General features: G+C 37.7%; 2 protein-coding genes across 3 annotated transcripts in view; one reads left to right on the forward strand and one right to left on the reverse strand.

Annotated features, from left to right (window-relative positions):
* Positions 1–1,049: 1,049 nt before the first annotated feature.
* On the reverse strand, positions 1,050–19,082 carry sgca (sarcoglycan, alpha). Its single transcript, XM_059325208.1, has 10 exons — positions 18,936–19,082; positions 9,696–9,831; positions 9,375–9,503; positions 7,677–7,825; positions 6,358–6,424; positions 5,027–5,225; positions 4,069–4,237; positions 2,557–2,765; positions 2,127–2,153; positions 1,050–1,227 (listed from the first exon to the last, which is right to left on the reverse strand). Exons 2-10 carry the CDS (start codon positions 9,730–9,732, stop codon positions 1,050–1,052), a joined length of 1,164 nt encoding a protein of 387 aa, XP_059181191.1. The 5' UTR covers positions 9,733–9,831; positions 18,936–19,082.
* The window catches only part of LOC131959859 (neurabin-2-like), a 35,926-nt gene continuing 24,440 nt past the window's right edge, over positions 14,205–25,690 (forward strand). The window contains exons 1-2 of one of the 2 annotated variants that reach the window (XM_059325082.1): positions 14,223–14,267; positions 14,517–15,977. In XM_059325082.1, coding sequence (XP_059181065.1) covers positions 14,631–15,977 — 1,347 coding nt within the window. In that variant the 5' untranslated portion in view covers positions 14,223–14,267; positions 14,517–14,630. Of the gene's footprint in view, positions 15,978–25,690 lie in introns of both variants that reach the window. The other variant, XM_059325081.1, reaches the window with a different exon arrangement.

Here is a 25,690-nt window from a genome sequence, read left to right on the forward strand (position 1 = left end):
AAAAATCTTCTATCACCTCTGGGAAAAAGAGAAAAAAGAAAGCTGTGAATCTCTGAAATAGCAGTTTATTAGTAGTGAAAGATGGTATAATACAGTAAATAAATGGCAAGTAACAATTTAACAAACTACACACTCGTAATATTTGTTTTAATGGCACCTAAAGAAGACAAAATAACATAATTTCGCACTGCAAATATAAAACCACAGACTGTGAATGTTTAATCCATCGCTGTTCTCATTTCCTGCAAAAAACAAACAACATGATGAGTCTGTTTTCTTAAAAACATAATATATCGATCAAAATGAATGCAGTGTTGTTGGAAGTCATGTGAGTGGGTTTACCTGGGCAGTGTGTCGCTGTAAGGATCACTGTGGAAACAGGAGAACAACAAAAAATCTCTTTATGATCTGAATGAATTTTAGAGAAAAGTGGGTCATCACTGTTATTATCTGAAGTGGTTATAAGAGGTACTTACCTGTATCAGTTAGGTAACAGTAATAAAAATAGAAGCAGGAGGCTGTTAATAATTGTAGTGTAAATTTACTACCTCTCTGAGTGAGAAAAAATGGATTGAAGACCAAGTTGAAGTTTCTTTTAGTTTTCTTTATTATTTACTCATTAAAAAATACACTGCCTATAGGAACAGTGGAGGAGAACTATGTCAAATTCAAGGCTGCTGAATAGAAAGGTCCCGTGCCCAATGTAGCCCTGTTCTCTCTGAAATTTCTCTATGTGTGAGGGTATTTAAGTAGCCCAGACGCAATGCATGGGCGCGTCTTCCCGGGCCCAGATACACTACTAAATTTACTTTTTAACCTTATTTAGGCCGACATTCGAACCCTTCTTCTATCTGATCTGAGGCACCTGTCCCCAAAAGCTCCCCAAATAGACTTGAGACCCTGTTCTTGTGAAGAGTCAGGATGCGACCCCAAGGGTCAGAGAGGCCCCTTCTTACAGGCGCCAATCTCCTCTATCACATCTAACAACAATTATAGCATTTGTGGCACAAAATATACTACATAATAACATTAATAGATGTGGGTGGCTCTTACTGCTGGGCCATGATGAGCGGGATGCTGTCGGACTGCAGCGGGGCCGCTCGGTCCCCGGTCCGGCTGTTGAACATGGGCAGCGTGGACAGAGGAGGAGAGGCGCCGCGGTCCCCGGCCATGCTGCGCAGCTCGTCCGTGTTCCCGTGGATGGTGTGGTGGTGGTACAGCTGGATCCTGCAGCACACACACAGCACAGGATGTTAGAGGGTGTTACAGGTTCATTTTAACTCCTTTCATATATTGTATAGGTAGTTTTAATTGCATCATATTCTATAACAGTGGTTCCCAAACTGGGGGGCGCGACCCCTAGGGGGGGTCTAGGCTTGTAAAAGGGGAGGCATGGCAAGGCTAAATTGAAATAATTTGCAGACAATAGAGAATCTGAACCACTGTTGTACAAGATTATCATTTGTTTGTAGATTTTCTGTCCTGTGAGAAGCACATGTCTCTAAAAAGTTTTCATGGTGATTTTATTGAGTGATTTGATTTTATATAATAATGTTATGACAATATTATAATATTGGTATTAGTTAATTATTAATAATAATAATAACAACAATAATAATAATAATGTTAATAATAATAATAATAATAATAATAATAATAATAATAATAAAAATAATAATAGAGCTTTCTCTTTTTTTAAGAATACATATCCAATAGCCTAAATTTGCCTTTTTATTTATTTATTTATTTATTTATTCATTCATTCATTCATTCATTCATTCATTTAAATGTATTGTATGTTGTTCTTTTTTTCATTAGCACAATGATCCATTCTTTTCTTTTTGCACATAATATGTCACTGAATATATATTAATACAGTATTTTCAGAGAATTTTCTCAACCCATAAAAGAACATTTATAAGAAACATATAAATCACTACATTTTGGCGGGAACAGTAAGGTGTAAAAAAGACAAATGTATTGGAGTAAGAAGATGTTGTGGAGTCGAGGTATATAGCTGCATAAAATAGAAAAACTCAACTGATGTACAAGATCTTCAAGTGCAGTAAATGTAAGTGATCCATTATATAAATTAATGCAAAGAAGAAAACAGTTACTTTACTTACTGGTTGGTTCTTGCATTCCTTTTGTCACTATGAAAAAAAAAGAAAAAAGTGTTACAATTTATCAATGAAATATTCAAACAATGGAGAGACTCACATATAGACTAAATACTAAGGAAGACTAATTTTCTAAAGGCTGGGATAAATGGTTGCTCTACATGTCAAAAAATGAAGAAATGTAAAATATTGTTTATATGTAATGTGGAACAGGCACTGTTCCCCTTTAATTCCCCCACTTTATATCTTTCTCTCTAACTTTCTCTCTCTTTGACTATACTCTAAATAAAACCAATAAAAGAAAGTTTAAAATAAAAAAAAAAGAATTTATCAATGAAAAGCTTTATATATATCCTTTAACGGGCCAGTTCATCTACATGGCAGAAAGGTGCAAACTGACCCTTTATATCTCAACACTCTTTATTCAGATACGTACACTCCCTCCCGCCGGCCGAACATGATGTAGGCCAGCAGGACGCACAGGATGATGGCGAGGATCAGCGGCACGATCACCGTGACGATGTAGTCCGGGAAGAAGTCCCTGCTGGGGGGGGACTCGGGGGGGTCGAAGTCTCCTCCCTCCACCAGGATCCCTGAGCCCACGGTGGGGGGAGGGGGGGCCGGCTCCTGCTTCGTCAGGTCAAACTGCAGAGACACAGAAGTCGGCAGGGATTTAAAGTGACTGTAAGACTCAGGAACAGGTGACAGGGTTGGTGTGATTTACTGTTCTGATTATCAAGTACATCGTTTGAGACATTTTTCAAGCAGAAAAGTAAAAAATGTGGTGGTCCCACGTTCTTAAATCTGAGAATTTGCAGCTTTTCTTGGTCTTACATGATGGTGAATTAAATATCTTTGGATTGTTGGTCGGACTAAACAAAACTCGCTGTCTAATGTTTTATAGAACAAAATAAAAAAATACCAATATATATAAATATGAGTGGGTGTAAAGTAAAGTATTTTAATATAAACAAGAAGATACAAAACACAGTTCAGCAAGACAGAATTATACTATTTTCTTAGGACTTTTCCTTTATTATTTATTTATTTTTCTTGTTAAATACTGGACTTTACACCTTTAGGCATTTTTACAATATTTAAAAAAAAAATCGCTTGTTAAATATTGGAGGATTTTTCATCTTTACACATTTAAAAATTCTAAAATATTCCCAAAATGTATTCAATTTTTCCTTGTTAAATACTGGAGCACTTTACGTCTTTAGGCATTTGTAAATTCTACAATATTGTATATATATATACATTTCCTTGTTTAATATTGGAGTGTTTTACATCTTTATGCATTTGAAAAAAACCTACAATATTTTTAAAAAATCCCCTTGTTAAATACTGGAGCATTTTTCATCTTTCGGTATTTAAAAATTCTACAATATTAAAAAAATATTTTTATTTTTCCTTGTTAAAACATGGATGATTTTACATCTATAGGCATTTAAAAAATCTACTATATATATATCATTTTAAAAAATCTTGTGACATACTGCCGTGTTTTACATATTTAGGCTCATAGAAATTCTACAATATACAAAATATTAAAATCTAAAAATCGAATTTGTTAATTATAGACATTTAACTGTGGTCACAAGGAAACATCACCTCATTGCTCATTTTTCTTTCAAAGTTAGAAATTGTCATCTTTAATGAGGATAAAAATATAAAAGATAGAACACATTTTCCATCTTTAACAGCCTCATTTGATGGATTTTTAGGGGCCTGACAGTTTAAAAAAATAAATGTAAATACTTCTTAATTTATACTCCACTTTATCACCTTGTGACTGCCCAGAAATGTCAGAAATGACAAATAAATTAAGCTCTAATCCCAAAACTTTGGCATTTAAAGAGAAATACTCAGTCTTACACACGAGATGTAGAGTTATCACACATTATCACTCATAAAGTCTTCTCATTCTGAGTGTTTCGAGGCTCACCAGCTCCGTCTTGCACCAGCTGATGCAGTTGCTGGGAATGTTGCAGAAGTTGCATCCTCCAGGGATTTTAACTTTGGCTGCTGCTTTGCACTGTTTCTGATGCTCCGCTGTCTGCACCCTCAGCAGACAGTCTGAGAAATACTGCTGGGACCCCACCTTCACATACACACTGACACAAATCAGATAAATAAACACACAGTTATTATTCCACAGGTAAAAGTTACAGAGTCTAAATTACTGCAAAAAGCAGGATAAAAAAGGAAGGATACAAAAACTGCATTCTAAATGCCCATTGTGCAATAAAACTGATACAATCAATATGTGCAACACACTGCCCTCCTCATCTATACCATTTATAGTATTTTCACTGCTAATTTATCTATTTTTTCTATTTATCCGAAATTGAGAAGAAAAGAGAGATAAATATCTGTATACAGTGATACGTATAGTTGCATTAAAACAGATCACACGAAATTGGTTGGACGCTAATTCACCGTCCATCAACAAATGGAAAATAACAGTAGATGAGATTAAGGAAATGGAAAGAATCACCTACAAATTAAGAAACAGAGAAGAAGAATTTAAAAGAAAATTGAGTAAATGGTAATGGAAATAAATGGAGTGGAAAACTAGAACGGTGCGTGGAGTGTTGAAGGTGCCTCTTGTAAAAAATGCATAAATGTGGCAGGATGAATTGAATATGTGATGAATCTGTTAATATTTGTAATTTCATAACCTGCAATAAAGTAATACAATTTTTTTATCTATTTTTAAATGTATTTATGACATTGCACGTCATTGTTTTTGTCCTTGTTTAAGCTCAGTGTTCTACCATATTTTTAAATGTTTTACTCGTGTGTTGCAATGCAATCTAAGCAGTGGCACTCCCAATTTCATTGTACAGTTGACTATATAATGACAATAAAGGCTATTTAATTTGAATTATCTCTCTGTTTACCCTTCAAAGTGTCCTGCGAGCGGCAGGGGGACTCTACCGCCGCGGTCCAGGGCGTTGGTGATGTTGACGATCTCCAAAGCCTCTGTGTCCCAGAGCTTCTGCAGATCCTGCTTTATCTCATCCTGAACAGAGGGGGGCAGCACCTTCTCAATCTCCCTCAGCTTGATGAAGACCTCGGCCTGGTAGGGCAGCATCTTCTCTGGGAGGGACAGCAGGGACACGACTTTATTCTGACACACGTGTTCAGATACATGCAAACTCCTGCAGAGGATACACACACATCATACTACAGCTTCCTTTTCCTTTTGTCTAAAGTATTAATACTCTTTATATTTCTACATATCTAAATTGTTAATACTTTTTTTTATATTTCTTCTTGTTTTCTTGTCCTGTTATATTAATTTCTCAGGAAAAGCAATAATGTTTGTGGATCAGTTTGACACGAGGCATGTTATTATCCAATTATCCAAAAGTGTCAGAAACTTTAAAAATCCCAATAAACATTGGTTATATATCAATGATAACTCCATTACTAACCATCTCAATCAATATTTAGTGCAATGGTGTTCTTTACCCCTCACAGATCAGGTTCAATGAGGATAATTCACTTGTTTTTCATAAAGACCTACATATAAAATACAGTGGTTTTACATCGTATTGATTTTTTTTAACCTTTTTTTGTAATATAACAAAATAACAAATAACAAAACCAAAGTTATAAAAACCTGAATTCTCACACTTTACAGATGAGCATTTTCATTTCAAATGTTGATTACACTTATTAAACCAAGTCGAAGAAGTTTCATCCCGAAAAACTTTTTTCTGGATGAAATTTCTATTTTTTTTTATTTTTTTTTAATTGTAAATTGTTAACACTCTAATAATAATATTAAATTACTTTACATACTTTACTAATACTTTAATAAAAAATGTTTTACTTGTTTTATTACTAAACCTTTCTTATATTTCTTGCTTATACTGCTTGTTTCCTATTTATTGTTATTTTTATTGAAGCTCCTCTCTATCTTGCGATCCACTTTGCTGTTGTAATTCCCCTTTGTGGAACTAAATAGGAAATCTTATCTTATCTTATCTTATCTTATCTTATCTTATCTTACCTCATCTTATCTTATCTTACTATATACATAGTAATATGTCAATAAACAGTCATTTTATTATCATACGGCATAGATAAAACGAAAATCAATAAGGAGCAAGGACTTCAAATAAAGGGCCATAAATCAATCATCTGTCTACGAATCTGTCTCGCTTTAAACCATTACCTCCTTTAAATATATATGGATTTGTAGTGTTATTTAAATGAAACCTACCTGCCGTGGCTTTGATCACGAGTATCTGTCTGACGGCTTCGTAGCTCTGTTTGTTGATGGCGTAGATCTGTGAGAAGAGTGAAAAGGTTATTTGACAGAGATGTTTCTCGTCTACTTCTGCATCCATTTCCTACATTTCGCATGATGCCTATGAGTCTATTCATCAGTGTATATATAATGTAGAAACAAGCACCTGTCAACACAAACACTTCTTTTAAAGACATTTTTAAAACTTAAAATTATTAATATTTGAAGTGATTTACAGGCATACTTGCACAACGTACATGTAAATAGACTGTAATATCCTTTTATTTCCAAAACATTTATGCTTATGGGTGCATAAATAATGATACTATATATTTAACATTTAACATCACATTCATCACTTTACACAGAATAGTATTATGGATTCACATTTTATTTATTTTTTACAATTAGATATGGGAAGCTCTCACCTTAGATATAATAATAATAATAATAATAATAAGAAGAAGAAGAAGAAGAAGAAGAAGAAGAAGAAGAAGAAGATGATAATAATAATAATAATAACATGAACAAAAGAGTTTATAAAATCATTAAATGTAATTAAATTTAAAAAAATATTTAAAAAAAATATTCTATTAAGTCAACTAAAGTCTGACTAAAGTCTGGGTTTATTTTATTCAGTCCAGATTTCAGGGTAAAATAACAACCTTTCCATAATATATATTTCATATATAATCTCATCCATTTTAGACTATTTTTTTCAACCTTTTTCTTATCAAATTTGAACTCTTCTGTAATAACTTTTTGAGTGATTATGACTTAAGATTTGTAAGTTTGTTATCAGCAACTGTATAATTTTTCATGTATGTTTGGCCTGCGCTATACTTATCAGATAAAGAATACCATGCATGCCTGGACAGTTAAAAAATGCATAAATTAATGCACAGAAAGTCAGCAAAAATGAAAAGTGTATAAATCAGATGTAGAGCTGTAATCTGTGGTTACATCCAACATGTTTTCCAGCATCATGCATTCTGTTTGATTGAGATAAAAGTGTCACTTCAGAAATTTGTCATCTCTTCTTCTTCAAAGACGTGTTTCTGCATGAATTTTTAATGCTGGTTTCAAAACAGCAGCTGTGGAGAGAAACCCAAAGCTTTTGTCTCTGAGGGTCTGACAGCAGAACCTGACAGTCACCACCGACGTGTCAGAGAGCTGCCTGTCTCTGCTGGATCTTATCTGTGTTTGGCCGGTTATCTACAAATGTATGAATATATACAACTAGATGGTGAAATAAGGCCAGGGAATGACACATGTGCACGATCACTTCATACCTCAATTATGGTTTTTCCTGCAGATACCGGCGTGCCGTACAGGAAGCCGTTATCGTACGGGGTCCTCTGAGTGAAGCGCAGCCACTCTGGGAGGTCTGGGAAACTCTGACGGTTGCATTTAAAAATCATGGGGTCATCGTACGAACGGCCTGTTGTTTATCATGCAGAAAGAGAACGAGACAGTGGGTGAGACATATTTCAAATATATATTATTGCTCAAAAGTTTGGAGTCAAGGAAACCTTCTGGTAACGCTTTATAATAAGGTCCTTAATAACCATTAATCAACAAGTAATAAGGCATTGTTCTCGCTTTAGATCCGGTAGTTGCAAAAAGCATAGTGAACGTATAGTTAACTTATAATAGATGAGCAATAAAGTATATTTTAATATCAATAAGCAAACAAAATAAGATTAATAAAGGCATGGCAAAGACATAATGGGTGGGTCATGGGTGTTTGTAATGCCATTATTAACACTTATATAAGCTTATAAACACACAATAATGTTAATAAGCATCTTGTAAGGACTTACAAGGGCCTTATTACTTGTTAATTAATGGTTATTACAAGGACCTTAATATAAAGCGTTGGTTGAGCAGACGCCCACTGATCGGAAGGTTGGTGGTTCGATCCCTGACCATGGCAGCCTACATGTCCAAGTATCCTTGAGCAAGATACTGAACCCCAAATTGCTCCCGATGCTGCGTTCATCGGTGTGTGAATGAATTCCCAATGGTGGCACCAGTGTGCCCTGGTAGCCTCTGCCACCAGTATGAATGTGTGTGTGAACGGGTGAATGAGCGCAGTCTGTAGTGTAAAGCGTTTTGGATACAAGCGTTATATAAGATGCTGTCCATTTACCAGTGCAGTCCATTATTTTTAAATAATATAAATTAATATTATGATAATTATAATAAAGGTTTTTACTTATTTATTTTATTTTTAACTCTGTTTTTAAGTTATTTTATTACTATTTTATTGTTTTAATATTATCTTAATGTTTTCATTGTTTCTATTTATTACTTTATTTGTGTATGATTTTTATTGTATTTTAATAACTGCACTTTGGTCAACAGAGGTTGTTTTTAAATGTCCTCTATAAATAAACTTTGACTTGACTTGATATTAGCTTTATTTTAATTTTATTTTTTACATTCAAACGCGGGAAACCCTCGCCTTAGATATAATAATAATAATAATAATAATAATAATAACAACAACAACAACAACAACAACAACAATAATAATAATAATAATAATATAAACAAAAGTCATGAAATGTGATAAAATAATATAAATCATATTATATTTCCACTAGTTTATTCTATCAAGTCAGCTAAAATCTAGGTTTCATTTATTCAGTCCAGTTTTTAAGGTAAAATAACAACCTTTCCATAATATATGTCATATAAAATTTATATCCATTTTATACCATATTTTTCAACCTTTTCTTATCAAATTGGAACACTTCTGTCATAACATTTTGAGTGATTGTGACATCAGCTTTGTAGTAAGATTTGTTATCGACCACAGTCATTTTTCATGTGTGTTTGCTCAATTTTTTTGAGTAAAATAACATTAAATTGATCAGACACATGGTGTAAACATTGTTAATGTGGTAAATGACTATTCAAGCTGGAAAGTGTAAATTTTGTAATTTCGTTTTTTAATATTGACAAAAGATTTGAATTCATCTTACCGTAGAGTTTTGACAGAGGCTCAAAGTCATTGAGGAAAGTCTCCCTCAGCAGCTCATATGTGAATATCCTCCCCACAGGAATGGTGACTTTGATCTCTGCATTGGCCCCGAACAAACTGACAGCACAAACTGTGGAAAAAAAGCAAAAAAATGTATCTGAATGTCAAAAAAAAGACCTTTAAATTTCACACAACCCATAACAGTTGAATTCCCACAAACAGCTGCAAAATCTTTACACTAAAAATCAAACAAGCATGCTGATAGAAACGTTCCAGACTTGTTATAACACATGAAGTTTGATTATTTCAAGGATAAACTTGCCTGTAAAGAAGAAGCCCCAGCTCCCGCAGCCTGCCATCTTGTTTGGGTCTGTGATTGACAGAGCCAAGCGGAGAGGGGTTTGGCCACAGTGGAGGCTATTTTTGCCTCGCTCACCTCATAACATCCGGCAGCCTGTCTGTGAATGTGAGAGTGGGGGGTAAATAATAAAAAAAGCTCCATTATTCCCTCTGGTGGTGTAAAATTACACACTTAGGCAAGAAATGAAGTACATTAACTCTGACTTTGAAGTACCTAACTTGAGTATTTACCATTTTCTGCCACTTTAAACCTCGACTCTGCTACACTTAGGTTAATTTAATTGTTGGCTAAAGCTACTAATGTTACATAACAGAACATTTTACATTTTGAACATGTAAACAAATAAAATAAGATATACTTTTCTCTAGGCAAAGCCACACAAACAATATAAAAACAACTCAAAAAGAACTCTTGTGTAGCTACATGTTTACATGTAATGCATCATCAACAATAATAATCAAATATATATCTGTTTAAACTGGCATATTGTACCTAAAAATCGTACTATTCTGTTTTCTAAATTGTTAAAATATTATTTATTATTTATTAGTTGTTGTTTTTTTGTTGTTGCTACTGTACGGTGACCTTGAGTGATGAGCAAGGTGCCTATAAATAAAATGTATTATTATTATTATTATTATTATTATATATGATATTAATTAAATACATAAAATCAACAGTATTGCTTTCAGGGGAATTGAAGTGTGCTGCAGCAAATAAAAAGTATAGTATAAATAATTACCTTAACCCTATTTATTTAATTGTAGCTTACTCTAATCTTAAATGTGATTTAACTCTTGTTAAATTATACTTATATGTGTCTTTTTAATATCCTGTCTTGACAAAATAATACAGCATAATGAATAGTGTATTCAGGCACTACATTTTAGGGGTGTAAGAAAATAATAACATGCATTTAATTGATTTTCATTAATTAATTAATTAATTAATTAATTAATTTAATTGCACAAAAAGTAAAACTATGCTGTGATAAATGCAGGTCCCACTGTACTGACTGCATAAAAAATTTAACTTTTTGTAAGCACAATCTTGTTTTTTTTTATTTTCCTAAAACCATTTTTTTTAAAAGTGCAAATATCACAAATGAGGGACAAATGTGAACTGCTATATATGATTGTCTTTGTGTGTTTAACTTTACACATTGAAGGATTGTTTAACTGTTCATTAACTGTAAAAAATAAATTAATGCACAAAGAAAACCAGACCTTAAATCAATGCATTTCTCAATGACTCACAAACAAGTGCATTGTTTGTGCAATGCTAAGCTGACAGTTACACACCATTAACACACTTTCATGTGAACACTAGCTAGATGGCACCACTGCCTAACTGAAGAGTGATGTACATCCTGTCTGACAGCACTTGAGTCTTTGCAGGCAGTTCTCCTCCAGGCATGTCCTTCAGACTAGACCTTCGACATTAAAGTAGATAATAAGTGGAGGACAGTTTTCATAATGAGTCTCTCCTGTTATTCTTTCCTATGTGTGAAACAGCTGCATGAAAGCGTTGTGGCCTTGAAGATAAATAATCAGCCCCCTGAACAAAATTTAGAAACTGAGACGGCGTGGGTAGATTCACAACTGAAAAGGGAAATGCTTTGTCTACCTCCACTGATAGTGTTTAATGTATATATCAGCACAGATGCAGAATGCAGGAAGCAACAATGTGTCCTGCAAATAACGGATGTGTTATTGGCCATGGTGGTTTGACGTGAGGCAAGTCTAACTGGGTCCCAATGCCAGTCGAGTTCAGACACAGCAGCTGACTGGTGCGCAGTCAACTATATATATATATATATATATATATATATATATATATATATATATATATATATATATATATATATATATTATATTATATTATATATTATATATATATATCTAACCCTTAATTCATGAAAGAAGAGAATCACTGTCTAAATTCCCAACCGCTGCCAAATGTTTAAAAAAAAAGTAAATTAAAATCTGTAATGTAGTGTCTACCATGTATTTGAAACACAAGAACATCATGGAGAATTGGAAATTGCATTCAATGAATATATATATTGCATTCAATGAATATATATATTTTCTCTTTATCGTATATATACATATATATATATATATATATATATATATATATATATATATATATATCACCCAGAAAATATCTGTTTTGCATGAAAACAAACTGTTTTACTCATGAAATGAGTTACAAAATAAATCGAAAATATGGTAAAGACATTGACAACTGTAGAAATAATAATTTTAAGCTGTATAAATCTTCAACTTTACCTCTAGAAACTCAGCCAGCCTGAGGAAGGATCATGTTATTACAGTTTTCAGCTGTGCTAACATAATGCTCAGGTCTTTTAATGATCAATGAGCCTTTCAACACTATAAACGTTGATTAACACAATGTGCTACTGGAACACAGGACAACATATAACAGATATTTAATAAGAAAATCAGCCGTTTCCACCTTTAATAGTCATTAACCACATTAACAATGTCTTAGACTTATTTTAAGTTTTAAAAAAAGGTGCTTTTCTTTAAAAAAATAAGGACATTTCTAACTTTTGAGCAGTGGTGTATATGTTAAGCCTTTGTTTTGAAAAATTTTCGGCAATTTGGTAAACCCAAATGGGAATGTTTGAACAAAAGAACTGTAGGACCAAAATGCATGTATATGTAGGCTTATATCTATATATCTATATCTTTTTTTGGGTATATAAATTACACTTATTACACTTCTGTAGTTGTGTAGGGGTATATTTAATTAAGCTGATATGAAGAACATCTACTTATTTTTGGTGTGAAATGGCTGACATTATCCATCTGTAAATGTGCTTACATTTTGTTATATTCTTTTGATTATTCAAACTACAGCTTGTGATTCCCAGCCATTTTTGTCTGATATACTCCTTGTCAGTTCACATAAGCCTCTCAAACAACCTCAAAACCTTAATTCATATTCCAAATGTGGCTATTTAATTTAATTTTAAAAGGATTTCATTGAACACTATCAATTATAAAACTATCTATGATGTTCTCATTCATACCACTTCACTTGTGGCACTTATTTTTTGCTGTTTGAACCATTTATCCACCACTGTTTGTGTTACCAACTACCTTTAGCCTTTTCGCCATTTTCCCATTACACTTCCCACCATCTATCCATTTTATTTAGCTGTTGCCACCATTCATCCAACACTTTGAACAAATTGTTAATTATTTTAACCATTAAACGTGTTAACCAACCATTACTGATAGCTTCTTCAACCATTTAGGAGTCCTACCTTTAACCATTTCATTGTTTCCCCATTACTTTTAGCTGACGTTAGCTGTTTGGTTTATCCATTGTTAGCTGTTTCTGCCATTTAGCTTTTTTTCACCATTTTTACCATTTCCGCTGACTTTTAGGTAACCATTAAAGGGATTTATCTATTATTTAAAAGCTGTTTTAACCATTTATCTGCCGAGTTTAGCTAAGTTATAAGCATTATTGTTAGCTGTTTCAAACATTAGCTACCCACTACGGTTAGCCTTTTGTGCCATTTTCCCGTTACTTTTAGCTAACAAATTCCAGCCATTTATCTATTCTTTTTCTTTTGCTGTTTTAACCATTTATCCACCACTTCATTTTTTAACCAACTGTTGGCTATTTCAACTAATTAAGGTTTTACCTATTAACTGTAACTGTTAGCTTTTTCAACCATTTAGCACTACCGTTAGCCTTTTTTGTTGTTGTTACTTTTAGCTATACGTAAAAGTAAAGCAACATAAAAACATTTTTAAGGTGTTTTAACCATTTATCCGCCTATTTTAGCTAAGTTATAGCCGCCATTTACCTTTTTTTGCTTTTTTAACTCTTTATCCACCACTTTTTTTTTTAACCAACTTCACACTACAGTTAGCCATATCAGCAATGTAACTGTTGTATTAAAATTATACATTTTGACCAGTTCTGTCATTTGTTCACGATATTGTAGCTCGTTCACAGTTAATCAATACTTTAAGCTAACTGATCAACTGTTTAGTTATCCGGTACGTTTAGCTGGCTAAAGTTATTTTTGCCCGATATCCATTAATGGTAGCTTAGCTAGAGCAGTTAACTGTTCAGACTTTTGTGCTTGGTTGCTCACTATTTTCAGGTGCTTAATCATACTTTAATAATTCATCATATAAAATGTATTTCCCATGTAACATGAACAGTTACTAATGTTATCCCCTACCATCTGCAGAAATACCCCAACAAGAAGCCCTGTTTGGGAATTACTGATTTACTACACTATCCATCAGCCACTACAACACATTGAGGTTAATACACTTCTGCTAAATGTAATAAATTAGGATTATTATGCAGTAAATGTGCCACAGAGCTGGCTGCTATGAGAGGTGAGCTGACGGGCTCTAGGACCCAGCGGCTGCCTCCTCCATGCAGCAGCACTCTGCCGCTGAGAGGAGGACCAGAAATCTGCAGCTCACAGAATGAAGAGATCAAAATGATGCTGCCTGTAAAAAGGGATTAAACGTAAGCAATCTGTAGTCAGCTGCGGCAAATCCGCGGCTCATTACTGTTCTACTTTTCTGTGCAAATATTTTTTTAATGTCTAATGCAATTATCTATGAGGGTTAGGTTTGCGTTGTTGTAACTGCACGCCAGCTAATGACAGATGCATCGTGCTCACTTTCTCCGTTGCATTGGACGGGAATTGCAGCGGATGCAGGCAGGCCTTTAATACGATCTGTTGTTTTTGTTTCTCCCCATCTGCCGGTCTAGTCTGGGCGCCACCTCGCTTGGATCCGCTGCTGGTGGATAATACAGATTTGCCACCGGGGGTTGAGAAAGGGAGACATGCCGTCGCTGAGCATCCGTTGTGACGCTTGACTGACCATGATGAAGACCGAATCCACATCCAAGAGCACCGGCTCTGGCTCTACGCTCAGGAGCCCATCCCCGCACAGGAACGCGTACGAAGCGGGGATGCAGGCCCTGAAGCCCGTCAAAGACAATGCTGCGAACGGGGACATGCAGGAGGGCCCCCGGGGACGCAGGTACGGCTCCAACGTGCACCGTATCAAAAACATGTTCCAGCAGATGCAGACCACATCCCCAGCCGATGCAGAGGGAGAGGAGGGCGCCAGGAACGCCGAGAAATCGGTGCGCCTCTCCCTCCCCAGAGCCGGCAGCCTGAACGAGAACGTGGACCACAGCGCGCTGCTGAAGCTGGGGTCCACCGTGTCAGAGCGCGTTAGCAAGTTCGACACCACCAAACCGGAGAATGGGCACCCGAGGGCCTCGTCACCCAGCTACTCCAAGCTGCAGGAGACCCGCCGCATCTTCGAGCAGCAGCAGGAGAGGCAGCAGCAGGAGAGGCAGCTGCAGCAGGAGAAGCTGGCCACCACCAGAGTCCTCCTGAAGACAGACAAGGCCTCAGGCTTCCAGGACGGCAGGTTGGACGTGATGGCTCGGTTCAACGGCAGCACAGAGTCCCTGGACAGCCTGGACACCAGCGAGGCTGTGTCCCCTACAGTGAGCCAGCTCAGTGCTGTGTTTGAACGGGCAGCCGAGCTACGGAACAACCTGCACCGCCTCTCCTCTACCCCACCTCTCCCGTCCAGGGGGGTCAGCGCCAAGGTGGGTGTGTTGAACTCCAAAATAATCACAAAGAGGGTTTGTGCCTTTGCATCAGGCCACCAGGAGGATGATAAAGGCCAAGATGGGCCTCCAAGGGGCCCCAGGGGGAGGGTGACTCCTCCATCTGATGGCATTAATGGGGGCCGGAGCGCCTCAAATGCTGAACTTTACAGTACTGTAGGAGAGCCGCATGAGCAGCGAGAAAAGACAGTTTCAGATGCAGGTGTAGAGGTCAAACCTGAGGAACACTATGGGGCCAAGGGGTCCAACAGCACAACACTGCAAGGTGACATCCACATCTCTGTGGAGAACGGAGAAACTGCTGCTGAGAAGCAAAGCTCTCCAAGGGGCGACGGCGGCATGGCGAAGGATGCTGAGGAGGACGAAGACAGGACTGTGAGGGACGACCAGTCGGGGCGCGACTCTGTGGATATCAGTACCTACAGCGCGGTGGGGGAGGACTTTGGAGGGAGCCAGGTGGATGAGGAGGAAGAGGACGACCGCTATGAGCCTGAGTCCAGCTGTGCAGAGATCTCTGGGCTGCCTGTGGAGGAGGACCCGCCCCCTTCCAGGAAGATCCGCTTCAGCACAGAGCCCATCAAGGTGAGGAAACATGCAGCCGAATGAATGTGAATAACTGCAGGTAGAACATGGAGGTGTCATCTTTCAGACCTTTGTTTAATTAGGTGCTGATTTCTCATTACGTCTGTGTGATTTTGTTCTCCCTGTGTGTTGAGAGACTTGTTCAACGTGACCTTAAAGCTTATCTAGTGCGGTACAGTCATAGCCAGCGCCGCTGTCAGCTGTTTTAATGAACTCACTCAGCTTCTGCCGGTGTCAGAATGATGCTGACATTTTGATTTTAGCCTGTTTCAACACGGGGCTTTGCACACTACTAACACACACACACACGGGCCCCCCCCCCTCCACAGTAGCCAGCTGCTAATGGACGGCCCTGCATTCCTACTGTGCAGCTGACATGGGCCCCTAAAGATCTGTGATGTAGATCTGAAATGCAGTGCTTCTGTAAATAATCGCTGGGGGGAGCAGGAACAACAAAAAGGCCTGGATAATTAGCCTTGTTTTCATAGAGGTGGATACTCTCTGCTGTGACCAATGCAAGGTCAGCGGACAGTCTATGGGGAGCTGGGTGAGGAATGTTTTTTTGTGTGTGTGTGTGAGAAAGAGAGGGAGGAAGTGAGAAAAAAAGACTGTGTGATCTCCTCTTGGATCAGAGAGATGAGAGAGGAGGAGAGACGAGGAGGAGGAGGAGGAGGAGTTGATTTAAAGTGTCTCTCTGTGTCTGGGCTTGGTGTAATGATCTGGAGGGGAGCATCAGATCCAGGCTCTCTGCTCTGCCTGGAGGTCTGAGGCTCTGCCAGCTAAAGTGGCCACTGACGCTGTACATCACACACATTCCCTCACGCAGAAAGCCATTTCAGTGACTAAGGGCTCCTGTCCCTTATCAGGACCAGTCAAGTTGAAAGTTGCTTTTGCTCTCTTCTCATGGCTGCACATCAGCCAGCAGAGCCTGGGATAACTCAAAAACTATTATACAAGCACAAACCCATCAACCCTTCACATAAAAGACAATGTTTTAAACTAAAGTAAGCTCATAAACAGCTGTGGAAATAACTTTAAAGTAAGGATGCACTGATATTGCCTCATGTCCACCATTAAGATGAGATTCACAGATTGTTGATGATTTCTGACGTATTTCAACTGTTTTCTGCCGGCCAAATGTTGTGTTGGTTATCTCTTTCAAAACAGACAAAAAAACAAAAACAAACAGCCAAAAAAACAATGATATTGGCATCGGCTGTCAGACAAATTGTTATTTTAATCCGTATTTAGTAACGGCCCAGAATTTTCCAATCAGTGAATTACTGCTTTAGTATTTTACCAGTTTGGTTAAATTTAAAATTTGGCATTATTGCTTTCTTGCCAAAAGTTAGATAGATAAGAAGCTTGAGAACTCATTCAGGTCTTTATGGTAAATATGAAGCTACGGAAGAAAAATCTAGCCTGAAAATGCTGAACTATTCCTTGGTATGATAGGAATAGTTCAGAGATTTTTTCAAGTGAGGTTGTATGAGATAGTTTCCATGATCAGTGTGCTAATTAAAGTAGATGGTGGTCGGTACTCCCCCAATTTAGAGAAGCAGACAGGAGTACCGGCACAGAAGTTAAGCAGAAAAAACAATTTAAGCCAAAGCTATAAAAAAAAACTGTTTAAATGTACGCTTTATATGGAATATTTTCACTTTTTTACCTTACAGCCAGCAACCCCTGTTTAAGTTTATGTGGGGAAACTGAAGCTGTTATCTATTCTCTCTCTTCAAATCCACCAGACTCCATTGACAAAAACAGTAATTTTACCCTGCAGAACACAGGAACTGCTGATTTATCGCTTCCTCGATTTGTTTGTTTGTTCGTTTGTGTTATCTAAACTAAACTATTAACTGAAATGACGTGACGTGGCTCCACTGGGCGACAGTTGGTGGTAGTAATGCAAGAATTGTGCAACAGAAGAAGATCACCAAGCGATCCAAACAATGCAGTTTACAAAATATAAAAAAAGAATCTGCTGTGCAAATGTTTTGATGAGGAAGGAAATGCTATGGTGGCCCTGAGAGCTCACAGGGCCACCTCAGCATTTAGAAAACGCACTGCAAAGACCACAACACAACACAATAAGAGAACGTGCTGCAAATAGACCACAACACAACGGAAGTGTTTCCAGAGGACACTTTAAAGTCTGGACATGCATGTGATATTATCACGTTATTTCAAGATAATGATAATTCTAACATTATTGGCCAATCATAGCGTGCTAACATTTGCGGAGGTTCATAGTGTGCTAGCGTTAGCGGGCTAGCAAGACCAAGACCAACTCGGTGCCGTTGAGAGAGACCAACTAAAACGTGTATCATTAATTTATTTAATTTGTTTAACTCATAGACTGTATAAAATGGTTTAACTACAATGTGATTGATAATTGCTAGTGGGCTAACGCTAGCAGGCTAACGCTAGCAGGCTAACGCTAGCAGGCTAACGCTAGCGGGCTCACGCTATATATAACGTTATAACATGAAAATATCATTATCATGAAATAACGTGATAATGTCACGTTTTAACGTTATAACGTGAAATTATAATTATCTTGAAATAACGTGATAATATCACATGCGTGTCCAGACGTGTGCATCCCTTTAAAGTGTCCTCTGGAAACATTTCCGTTGTGTTGTGGTCTATTTGCTTCGCTTTTTCTTATTGTGTTGTGTTGTGGTCTTTGCACCACGTTTTCTAAATGCTGCTCTTGTGTTGTCAAATTGATGAAGATGTTTTCTCAATTTGCTTGTGTTTTGTGTATTTGCATGTGTTTTCTTAAGTTGCAGTGCTGTGAGCTCTCAGGGCCACCGTACAATGCAACCAGGACACACAGTGTTTACTGTAAACAGAACTCCACAGGGTGCCTTTTATTAATGATATAATATCTAGAAAACAAACAAATACAGTAATTTTCCATCAGCGTGTGTGCTAATTACATGCAGTACTGACTTATCTTTTATGTTATCAGTCTGTCTCCGCCGTGCTGAAAATCCCACGGATCCCATATAAATTATGCCTCAGTATGCTCAGCTCAGCTCAGTATGTCCGTCATGCATTTGTAATGCATGAAGAAAAAAAAGACAAAAGCAGACTTCCATCACATTATTTTATCCTCGTGAGATCAAAGACAGATAGCAGGAGGAAGCAATATATGTGATGAAGAAGTCATAACTCATACGCTGTAATAGAAAGGCTGGATTTGGTTGTAACCCTGCAGCCGTCAGCGGAGAATCACCTCCTACTGGGTCCTTTCACACTGTATCAGAGTGGCCTTTGTTATGGAGATTGATGCAGGGGTGGATGAGAGTTAAGGGTCTGTGTGTGTGTGTGTGTGTGTGTGTGTGTGTGTGTGAAGGGGGGTGTCGAGGTCAAATGGGAGGGGCGTTATTATTCTGCTCAAATGTCATGCGACTGTATAACTGCCAGCTCTTAAGTCACAATGTCACTTCTTTTCCAAACAGGAAGTGCCCATTTTTAGTGCATATTTCCCCTCTGTGCAACAACTCAGCTCTCGGCTACAATTAAGTCTTGTTGTTGCGGTTACGGCGGTCGGACGCATGTCTTTCTTTTCCCCCGTTTTACTCTACACACTCCTATCTGTCTGTCCTCTCACACTGGCAGAAAATAGCAGTTCTGCTTGGGGTAGAGTTCACACTGGAGCCTTTGTTCGCTCCTCCTGACAGTCTTTCTCTCGCTCCTTCTACTCTGCCGTTCGCTCTTTGTCACCAGTCTCCTACTGTTAGTAAAAATAGCAGCATTGTTATCGTCACAGACTCGCCTCTCGCCGCTTTTCAGGGCCGCCTCCTTGTCGAAACACAGGAAGCTGTCTCTCATGTCTTATTTATTTGTTTCGCTTGTTTGTTTTGGCTTCGCTCTGTATCAATATTGTCGTTTATGTTGTAGCCTCTTAAGATTTTTAATTATTCATCCTGTTGTTAGTGCAATTTCTTTTCCCCCCTTTTAAAATAAGATAATCTCTACTGGATTTGCACTGTGCTCCCTCCAAACCAGAAATAATCTGATTTATTTTTCATGCACCAGAATCACCTTGCTCACTCATCACCTAGCACTCAAACCTGTGTTACATTTTACAAACCTAGTATCCCTGGGAAAATTTAAAGCAATTCAAACGGTTCTTGTAACTGAGAATTGCACTTTTACCTGAGTTGGATTCAGTATCCTCTTGTATGTATAATATGTGAATTGCCTATTTTTCTTTTCTGCTGTTTTTTTGTACAGTCATGGAAAAAATCATTAGCCCACCCTTGGTTTCTTCAATTTCTTGTTCATTTTAATACCTGGTACAACTAAAGGTACAATTGTTTGGACAATTATAATGATAACAACAAAAATAGCTCATAAGAATTTCACTTAAGAGCTGATATCTAGACATTTTCCATGGTTTTCCTGACAATGATTTTGGTTATTATCAATAAATAAAAAAATCTATTTCTTTTCCCCCATTTTTAAAGCGTAAAATGAGATAATCTCTACTGGATTTGCACTGTGTTCCCTCCAAACCAAAAATAATCAGATTTATTTTTCATGCACCAGAATCACCTTGCTCACTCATCACCTAGCCTACTCTACACTTTATACCCCCCCCCCCCCCTCCCCCTCACACACACACACACACACACACTTTGTCGTTCATTTCTGCTGCCTACGCAACTGTGAGCAGCTCTGCCAGGCAGCTCAGAGAACACCTATGATTTTGTTTCACACTGTATCATTAACACAAACACTCTGTTCTTATATTATAATAAACTGAGGGTGTTGAAGTTTGACACGCTGAAGGCGGCATCACATTTTTAATTTTTTTTTTTACCAAGAATTGCAAAACAGAGAGCCACCAAAGTGAAACCTTTGGTGGTTTGTGCTGTGTGCTCAGGTCGGCCAGAGAGGGATTGCCCGGGGAGAAGTAATACATCACCATATGTCAAGCTCTCCTCAAACCGTCTATTACTTAGACTCCGCGGTATTTCATACAGTGCATTACTCACAGCCAGGAGGGGTTGCAGACCAGACAGATTATCAGCAAGGTCACTTTGCCCCACTTCTCTGTCCTGCAGTGGTGGTGGGTTTACTGTGCCCACTTGCTCAGGTTACTGCGACAAGCCGTGTTATGCAACGTCTCGCTCATGATGTCTGACAGCGTCCAACCTGTCATCATCTTATCAAGCTCAGAAACAAAACAACAGACACTGGTCTCGGTCTCACAGTGCAGATCTGTTTGTAGACATCTTCCTCAGGTCTCACTCTAGTTCAGATATGATTTGGCTGATGTTATTCTAGGTTTTTATTAGAGGTGGGAAGCAGCAATATATTGAGATTTAACTGTTTAACTATATTTTGTGTCCACAAAATTAAATTGAATCCAGATTTCAGATTTGACTTTATTAATCCCACAGTGGGGAAATTTCTTTGTTACAGCCGCAAAGTTTCACACAATTTTTAAGATAAAGACAAAAAATAAACAATCTAAGAAAAGACATTTAACAATATACAAATATACAATAATAATAATAATTATTATTATAATATACTATATACAACTTAGTGCAAATTTAAGTGGAGAAATGTGCAGAGTGCAGATTTATGCAAAAATGTTCAGGTTGTGTTGGTGTTGTACAGTCTTATGGCAGCTTATTGTTAAACGACAAAATTCTCACTTCAGTCTTTTTATTTCTCCACAATGAGAGTCAAGCAGACTGACCAACAAAGTATTCAGTCAAACTGAACTGAACTGAATATATGGACAACAACAACTGCAGCATTTTATCAAACTTTCCTCAACTTTAAGCTTCACTGCTCTATATAGCTTCAATACGACTGTGTCCGTTAAAAAAACCCACAGAAGGCCTATTTTCATTTAGATAGTGTGACGTTAGAAGTCACATGAGCGCTTTAATAATCACCATAAAACGTAAAAAATAGCAGAACTTTGCAGCGTTTTTTCAACAATTTCCCAACGAGATATTACATACTGACAGACCGTCAGAACGCCACATATGTATACTTGCAAGCCATGAATTGATATAATATTGCCACGCAAAATATTGCGATACTATGCTGTATTGATTTTTCCCCCACCTCATGTTTTTATTATCGTCAACAAGTTTTCTTCACCCTGTCTGTGGCACTCGGCCCCAAACCTGTGTGACATTTTACAAACCTAATATCCCTGGGAAAATTTATAGCAATTAAAACGGTTCATTTAACTGAGAATTGCACTTCTACCTGAGCTGGATCCAGTACCTTCTTGTATATATAATGTGTGTATTGCCTATTTTTCTCTTCTGCTGTTTTTTTATACAGTATTGGAAAAAATTATAGGGAATAAATAGCTGACAAGGGCTGATATCTAGACATTTTCCATGGTTTTCTTGATAACAACCAAAATTATTATCAGGAAAACCATGGAAAATGTCTAGATATCAGCTCTTAAATTAAACTCTTAACAGCTATTTTTGTTGTTATCATTATATTTGTCCAAACAAATGTACCTTTAGTTGTACTAGGCATTAAAATGAACAAGAAATTGAAGAAAACAAGGGTCCAATATTTTTTTCTATGACTGTATGTTGCCAGTTAATGTCACTGTCATTTTAATCTGTAACTGGCAAACCAATCTTGGCCAGGTCTCCCTCGAAAAAGAGATTTCAATCTCAAGGGTCTTCCTGGTAAAAATAAAGGTAAAATAAAAAAAATTAAAAATTGTTCCAACTGAAGATGTAAATATTAAATTCACAAATTTAGAGTTTTATCATTAAAAAAGGCGAAATAATTTCCTGAAACAGCTGAGTGCTGCAATTTGTAGTAAACATTACTCAAGCTTGTTATGATTATTATCTGTTATCAGGAATAAAAATAATTTTTCTTTGTTTATTATACACATTTAAATATGTTGGATAAGAAGCTCAGTTTTTGCAGATGAGAGCCGTACAGGTAAGCAACTCTCTGAAGCACTGACACAAGCTGGAGAGGGACAAGAGATGTTTTTAGTGTTGTTTTTAGACAAAAAGTCTGGTGCTCGTTCACCAAACAAAATAAAAATACGAAATCTGCAATGCCCTCTTTCCATACCAACCTCTTTACTCTTTCTTCTTGGAAAACTAAACAGTGTTTCTACTTTTCTTTTCATGCATGAACTGCAGCCTGGGTGTAAACATGTCGGAGCTATAACAGTGTGTCCAGCATAGGGCCTGACACAAATAGGAATAGTTGTGCAATGTATTGACGGATAGGAATTAATGACTTCTCTGCATTTTTCACGCTTTGCACTTTGCAGATTGGAGCCTTTGGGGGGCTGGTTATGTTTGACACCACTGATAGAGACTATTGATTTACTGAAATTACCAGAAAACACACTTTATCATGATATGCATCGTTCTTGAGACATGAAACTACCTATATCTGGATATTTGGCCTTTCCAAACAGTCCTATAATATGTCCTATATGTGAATAACAACATAACTACATTAAATTAATATTTAATACTGCTGTATTATTTAGAAAGCATCATTCAGTTGCTGCATGCTACTAAGCTGCAGTGTGTTTCAGACTCCCGTCGCTGACCTTATTCTCATGCTGCTGTTTGTCCCTGTGGTCAGCGCTAAGCCCAAACATGACTGCTGACCAGAGACTGTCCTGCCAACACAGACAGGCTGTGACAAAGCTACGATATCCAGTTTATTGGCTGGAGGAGGAGAGCGGTCCGGCAGCCACATCCTTAATATTATTTCTTTCTCTGTTTGCGTGTTGTTGCACATCTGGGATGTGGATTAACCCCCAATTTTTAAGGAGGATTTAGAAACAATTACCTGCCACTTGAGGACCAGTTTTACCTTAACTTGTGTAATTAACTGTTACGACAAAAAGTATTTCTTTCTTAACTCAATGAAGCATCACAACAGCATTTTTGACCTCAAAAATTGGATTTATTGCAGCCAAGAAGGCCAGATCTCACATTATGCATGGCAGTCACTTTAAAGGTACACTGTAAAACCCAATGTCGTCTGTTTGTTATTATAACTAATTTTTCCTTTTCAATACATCAAAAATTTGTGTTAAATGTCATCTTAACCTAAAATATTGAGTCAAATAGCAAGATTTATTTGAGTTAACTCCATTGTCTTTGTTGTCTTGACATAGCATGGACACTCAAATATTTAAGCTGAAACAACAAATGGGTTTTACAGTGTAATCTTGGAGAGCAGCAGTGATGCTCACAGTCCCGAAACCTGTTTGAATTATAGCAAGATGAGTAATAGAAATGAGGGAAAGTTGGGTGCTACAGAATGTGGAGAGACATCGTGGAAACACGCTATTTCCAAATGGCACCACCTCCACACTTCCTATTGGCTGAATCCAAAATTAGATCTGTTTTTTGGAGAGTGGAGAGGGAAAGAAACACAGTTGACATGCTGCTGTGGGCAGTGGGGGAAGGTGGAGGGGTACTGACACGCTAGTTAAACCTCCACAGTGTTACCCAATCGCATTGTAAACCAGAGGGAGCGTGAAGACGGAGCCACCCTGCAGGGGAGCGTCCGGAGCAGCTCTATCATTTAGCCGTCACTCTGTCACGACATTGTAAAATGGTAGTTGTGTTACTGGTTATTTTTAATACCCTCCAGAGTCCCGAGTGGGTGCTCTGTGCAGACACAAACACAGTCTGTGAGCTGGTGAGTGGCTCTTGCTAGCTGCCCACAGAGCTTTTGTAGGACATCCCAGGCGGCTGGTAGCAGAGGGAGGGAGGAAGGGAGTTTCCTGGCCATCTGTTAGCTCCTCTGACCTACTATCTGCCACAACTGGAGCAGCGTCCTTCTCCTCCATCCCCCCTCCCCTCCACCACCGTCACCCTGCCTTTAATCCCAATGTTTGTCTTCCAAAGATAGCCACCTCACCGTCCGAGGAGTTCATCTACTACTCTCAGCTGGGCCGGGGTGAAAGGTTGCATCGTGCAGGATCCCATTAGTGCGTCTGCCCCTGTTCTGGCTCACGGCCAAGAAGGAGGGAAGTGAAAGTGTTAATTCAGCGTCAGCGCTGTAGTCTGGCTCCCATCATGACACCCATCCTGAACTCGCTCAAGGCTGCAGGTCGCGACACACATCCCATCATGGCTGTGTGAGTGTTTTTTTTTTCCCCCAGTGCCACGTTAAACGCTCCTCGTTTGATCTTCTGCAGCATCGTGGGTGTAAAACGAGGGCACCACAAACCACCAGCTGTGGCCTCCTGATCTTTAAACTCAAGGAGTGAGGCAGAGTCGCGTGAGAGGCTCACAGTGGGCTCGCAGGCTCCCAGTGTGCACTGTGTTGTTGTTGTATGCTCCGTTACTTAGGATGCAAACAGTGTATTTTGTGTGTCTGTAATCCACATTCTGCTAATCCCTCTAAATACGAAGGTAACCTAAATCAAAAGCCATTAGACTTCAGTGCTGCTCCCGCGCTATCTGTCATCTGCAGCCTGTTAGCTTCAATCTGACTCACTTCATTTATAGTGAGAACTAAACTCTGTAATTATAATTTGCGCTATAAAGCATAGTCAAGTCCAGTCAAAGTGCTGTACAGTTATTAAAATACAATAAAAATCATACACAAATATAGTAATAAATGAAAAACAATGAAAACAATAAAATAATACTAAAAACATTAAAACAATAAAATAGTAATAAAAACTCAATTTAAAAACAGACCTCTTCAAA

Source organism: Centropristis striata, chromosome 21 (genome assembly GCF_030273125.1).
Source record: "Centropristis striata isolate RG_2023a ecotype Rhode Island chromosome 21, C.striata_1.0, whole genome shotgun sequence".
In the NCBI taxonomy this organism is placed as follows: Eukaryota; Metazoa; Chordata; class Actinopteri; order Perciformes; family Serranidae; genus Centropristis; species Centropristis striata.

Bases quoted from the DNA above. Each gene is read 5' to 3' on its own strand.
- sgca (XM_059325208.1), bottom strand. From the start codon at position 9,732: ATGGCAGGCTGCGGGAGCTGGGGCTTCTTCTTTACAG. The intron at 5,226-6,357 runs GTAGGTTTCATT...TGTCCCTCCCAG, and splicing joins CGTGATCAAAGCCACGGCAG to AGAAGATGCTGCCCTACCAG. The intron at 2,154-2,556 runs GTACGTATCTGA...TTTTTTTCATAG, and splicing joins TTCGGCCGGCGGGAGGGAGT to TGACAAAAGGAATGCAAGAA.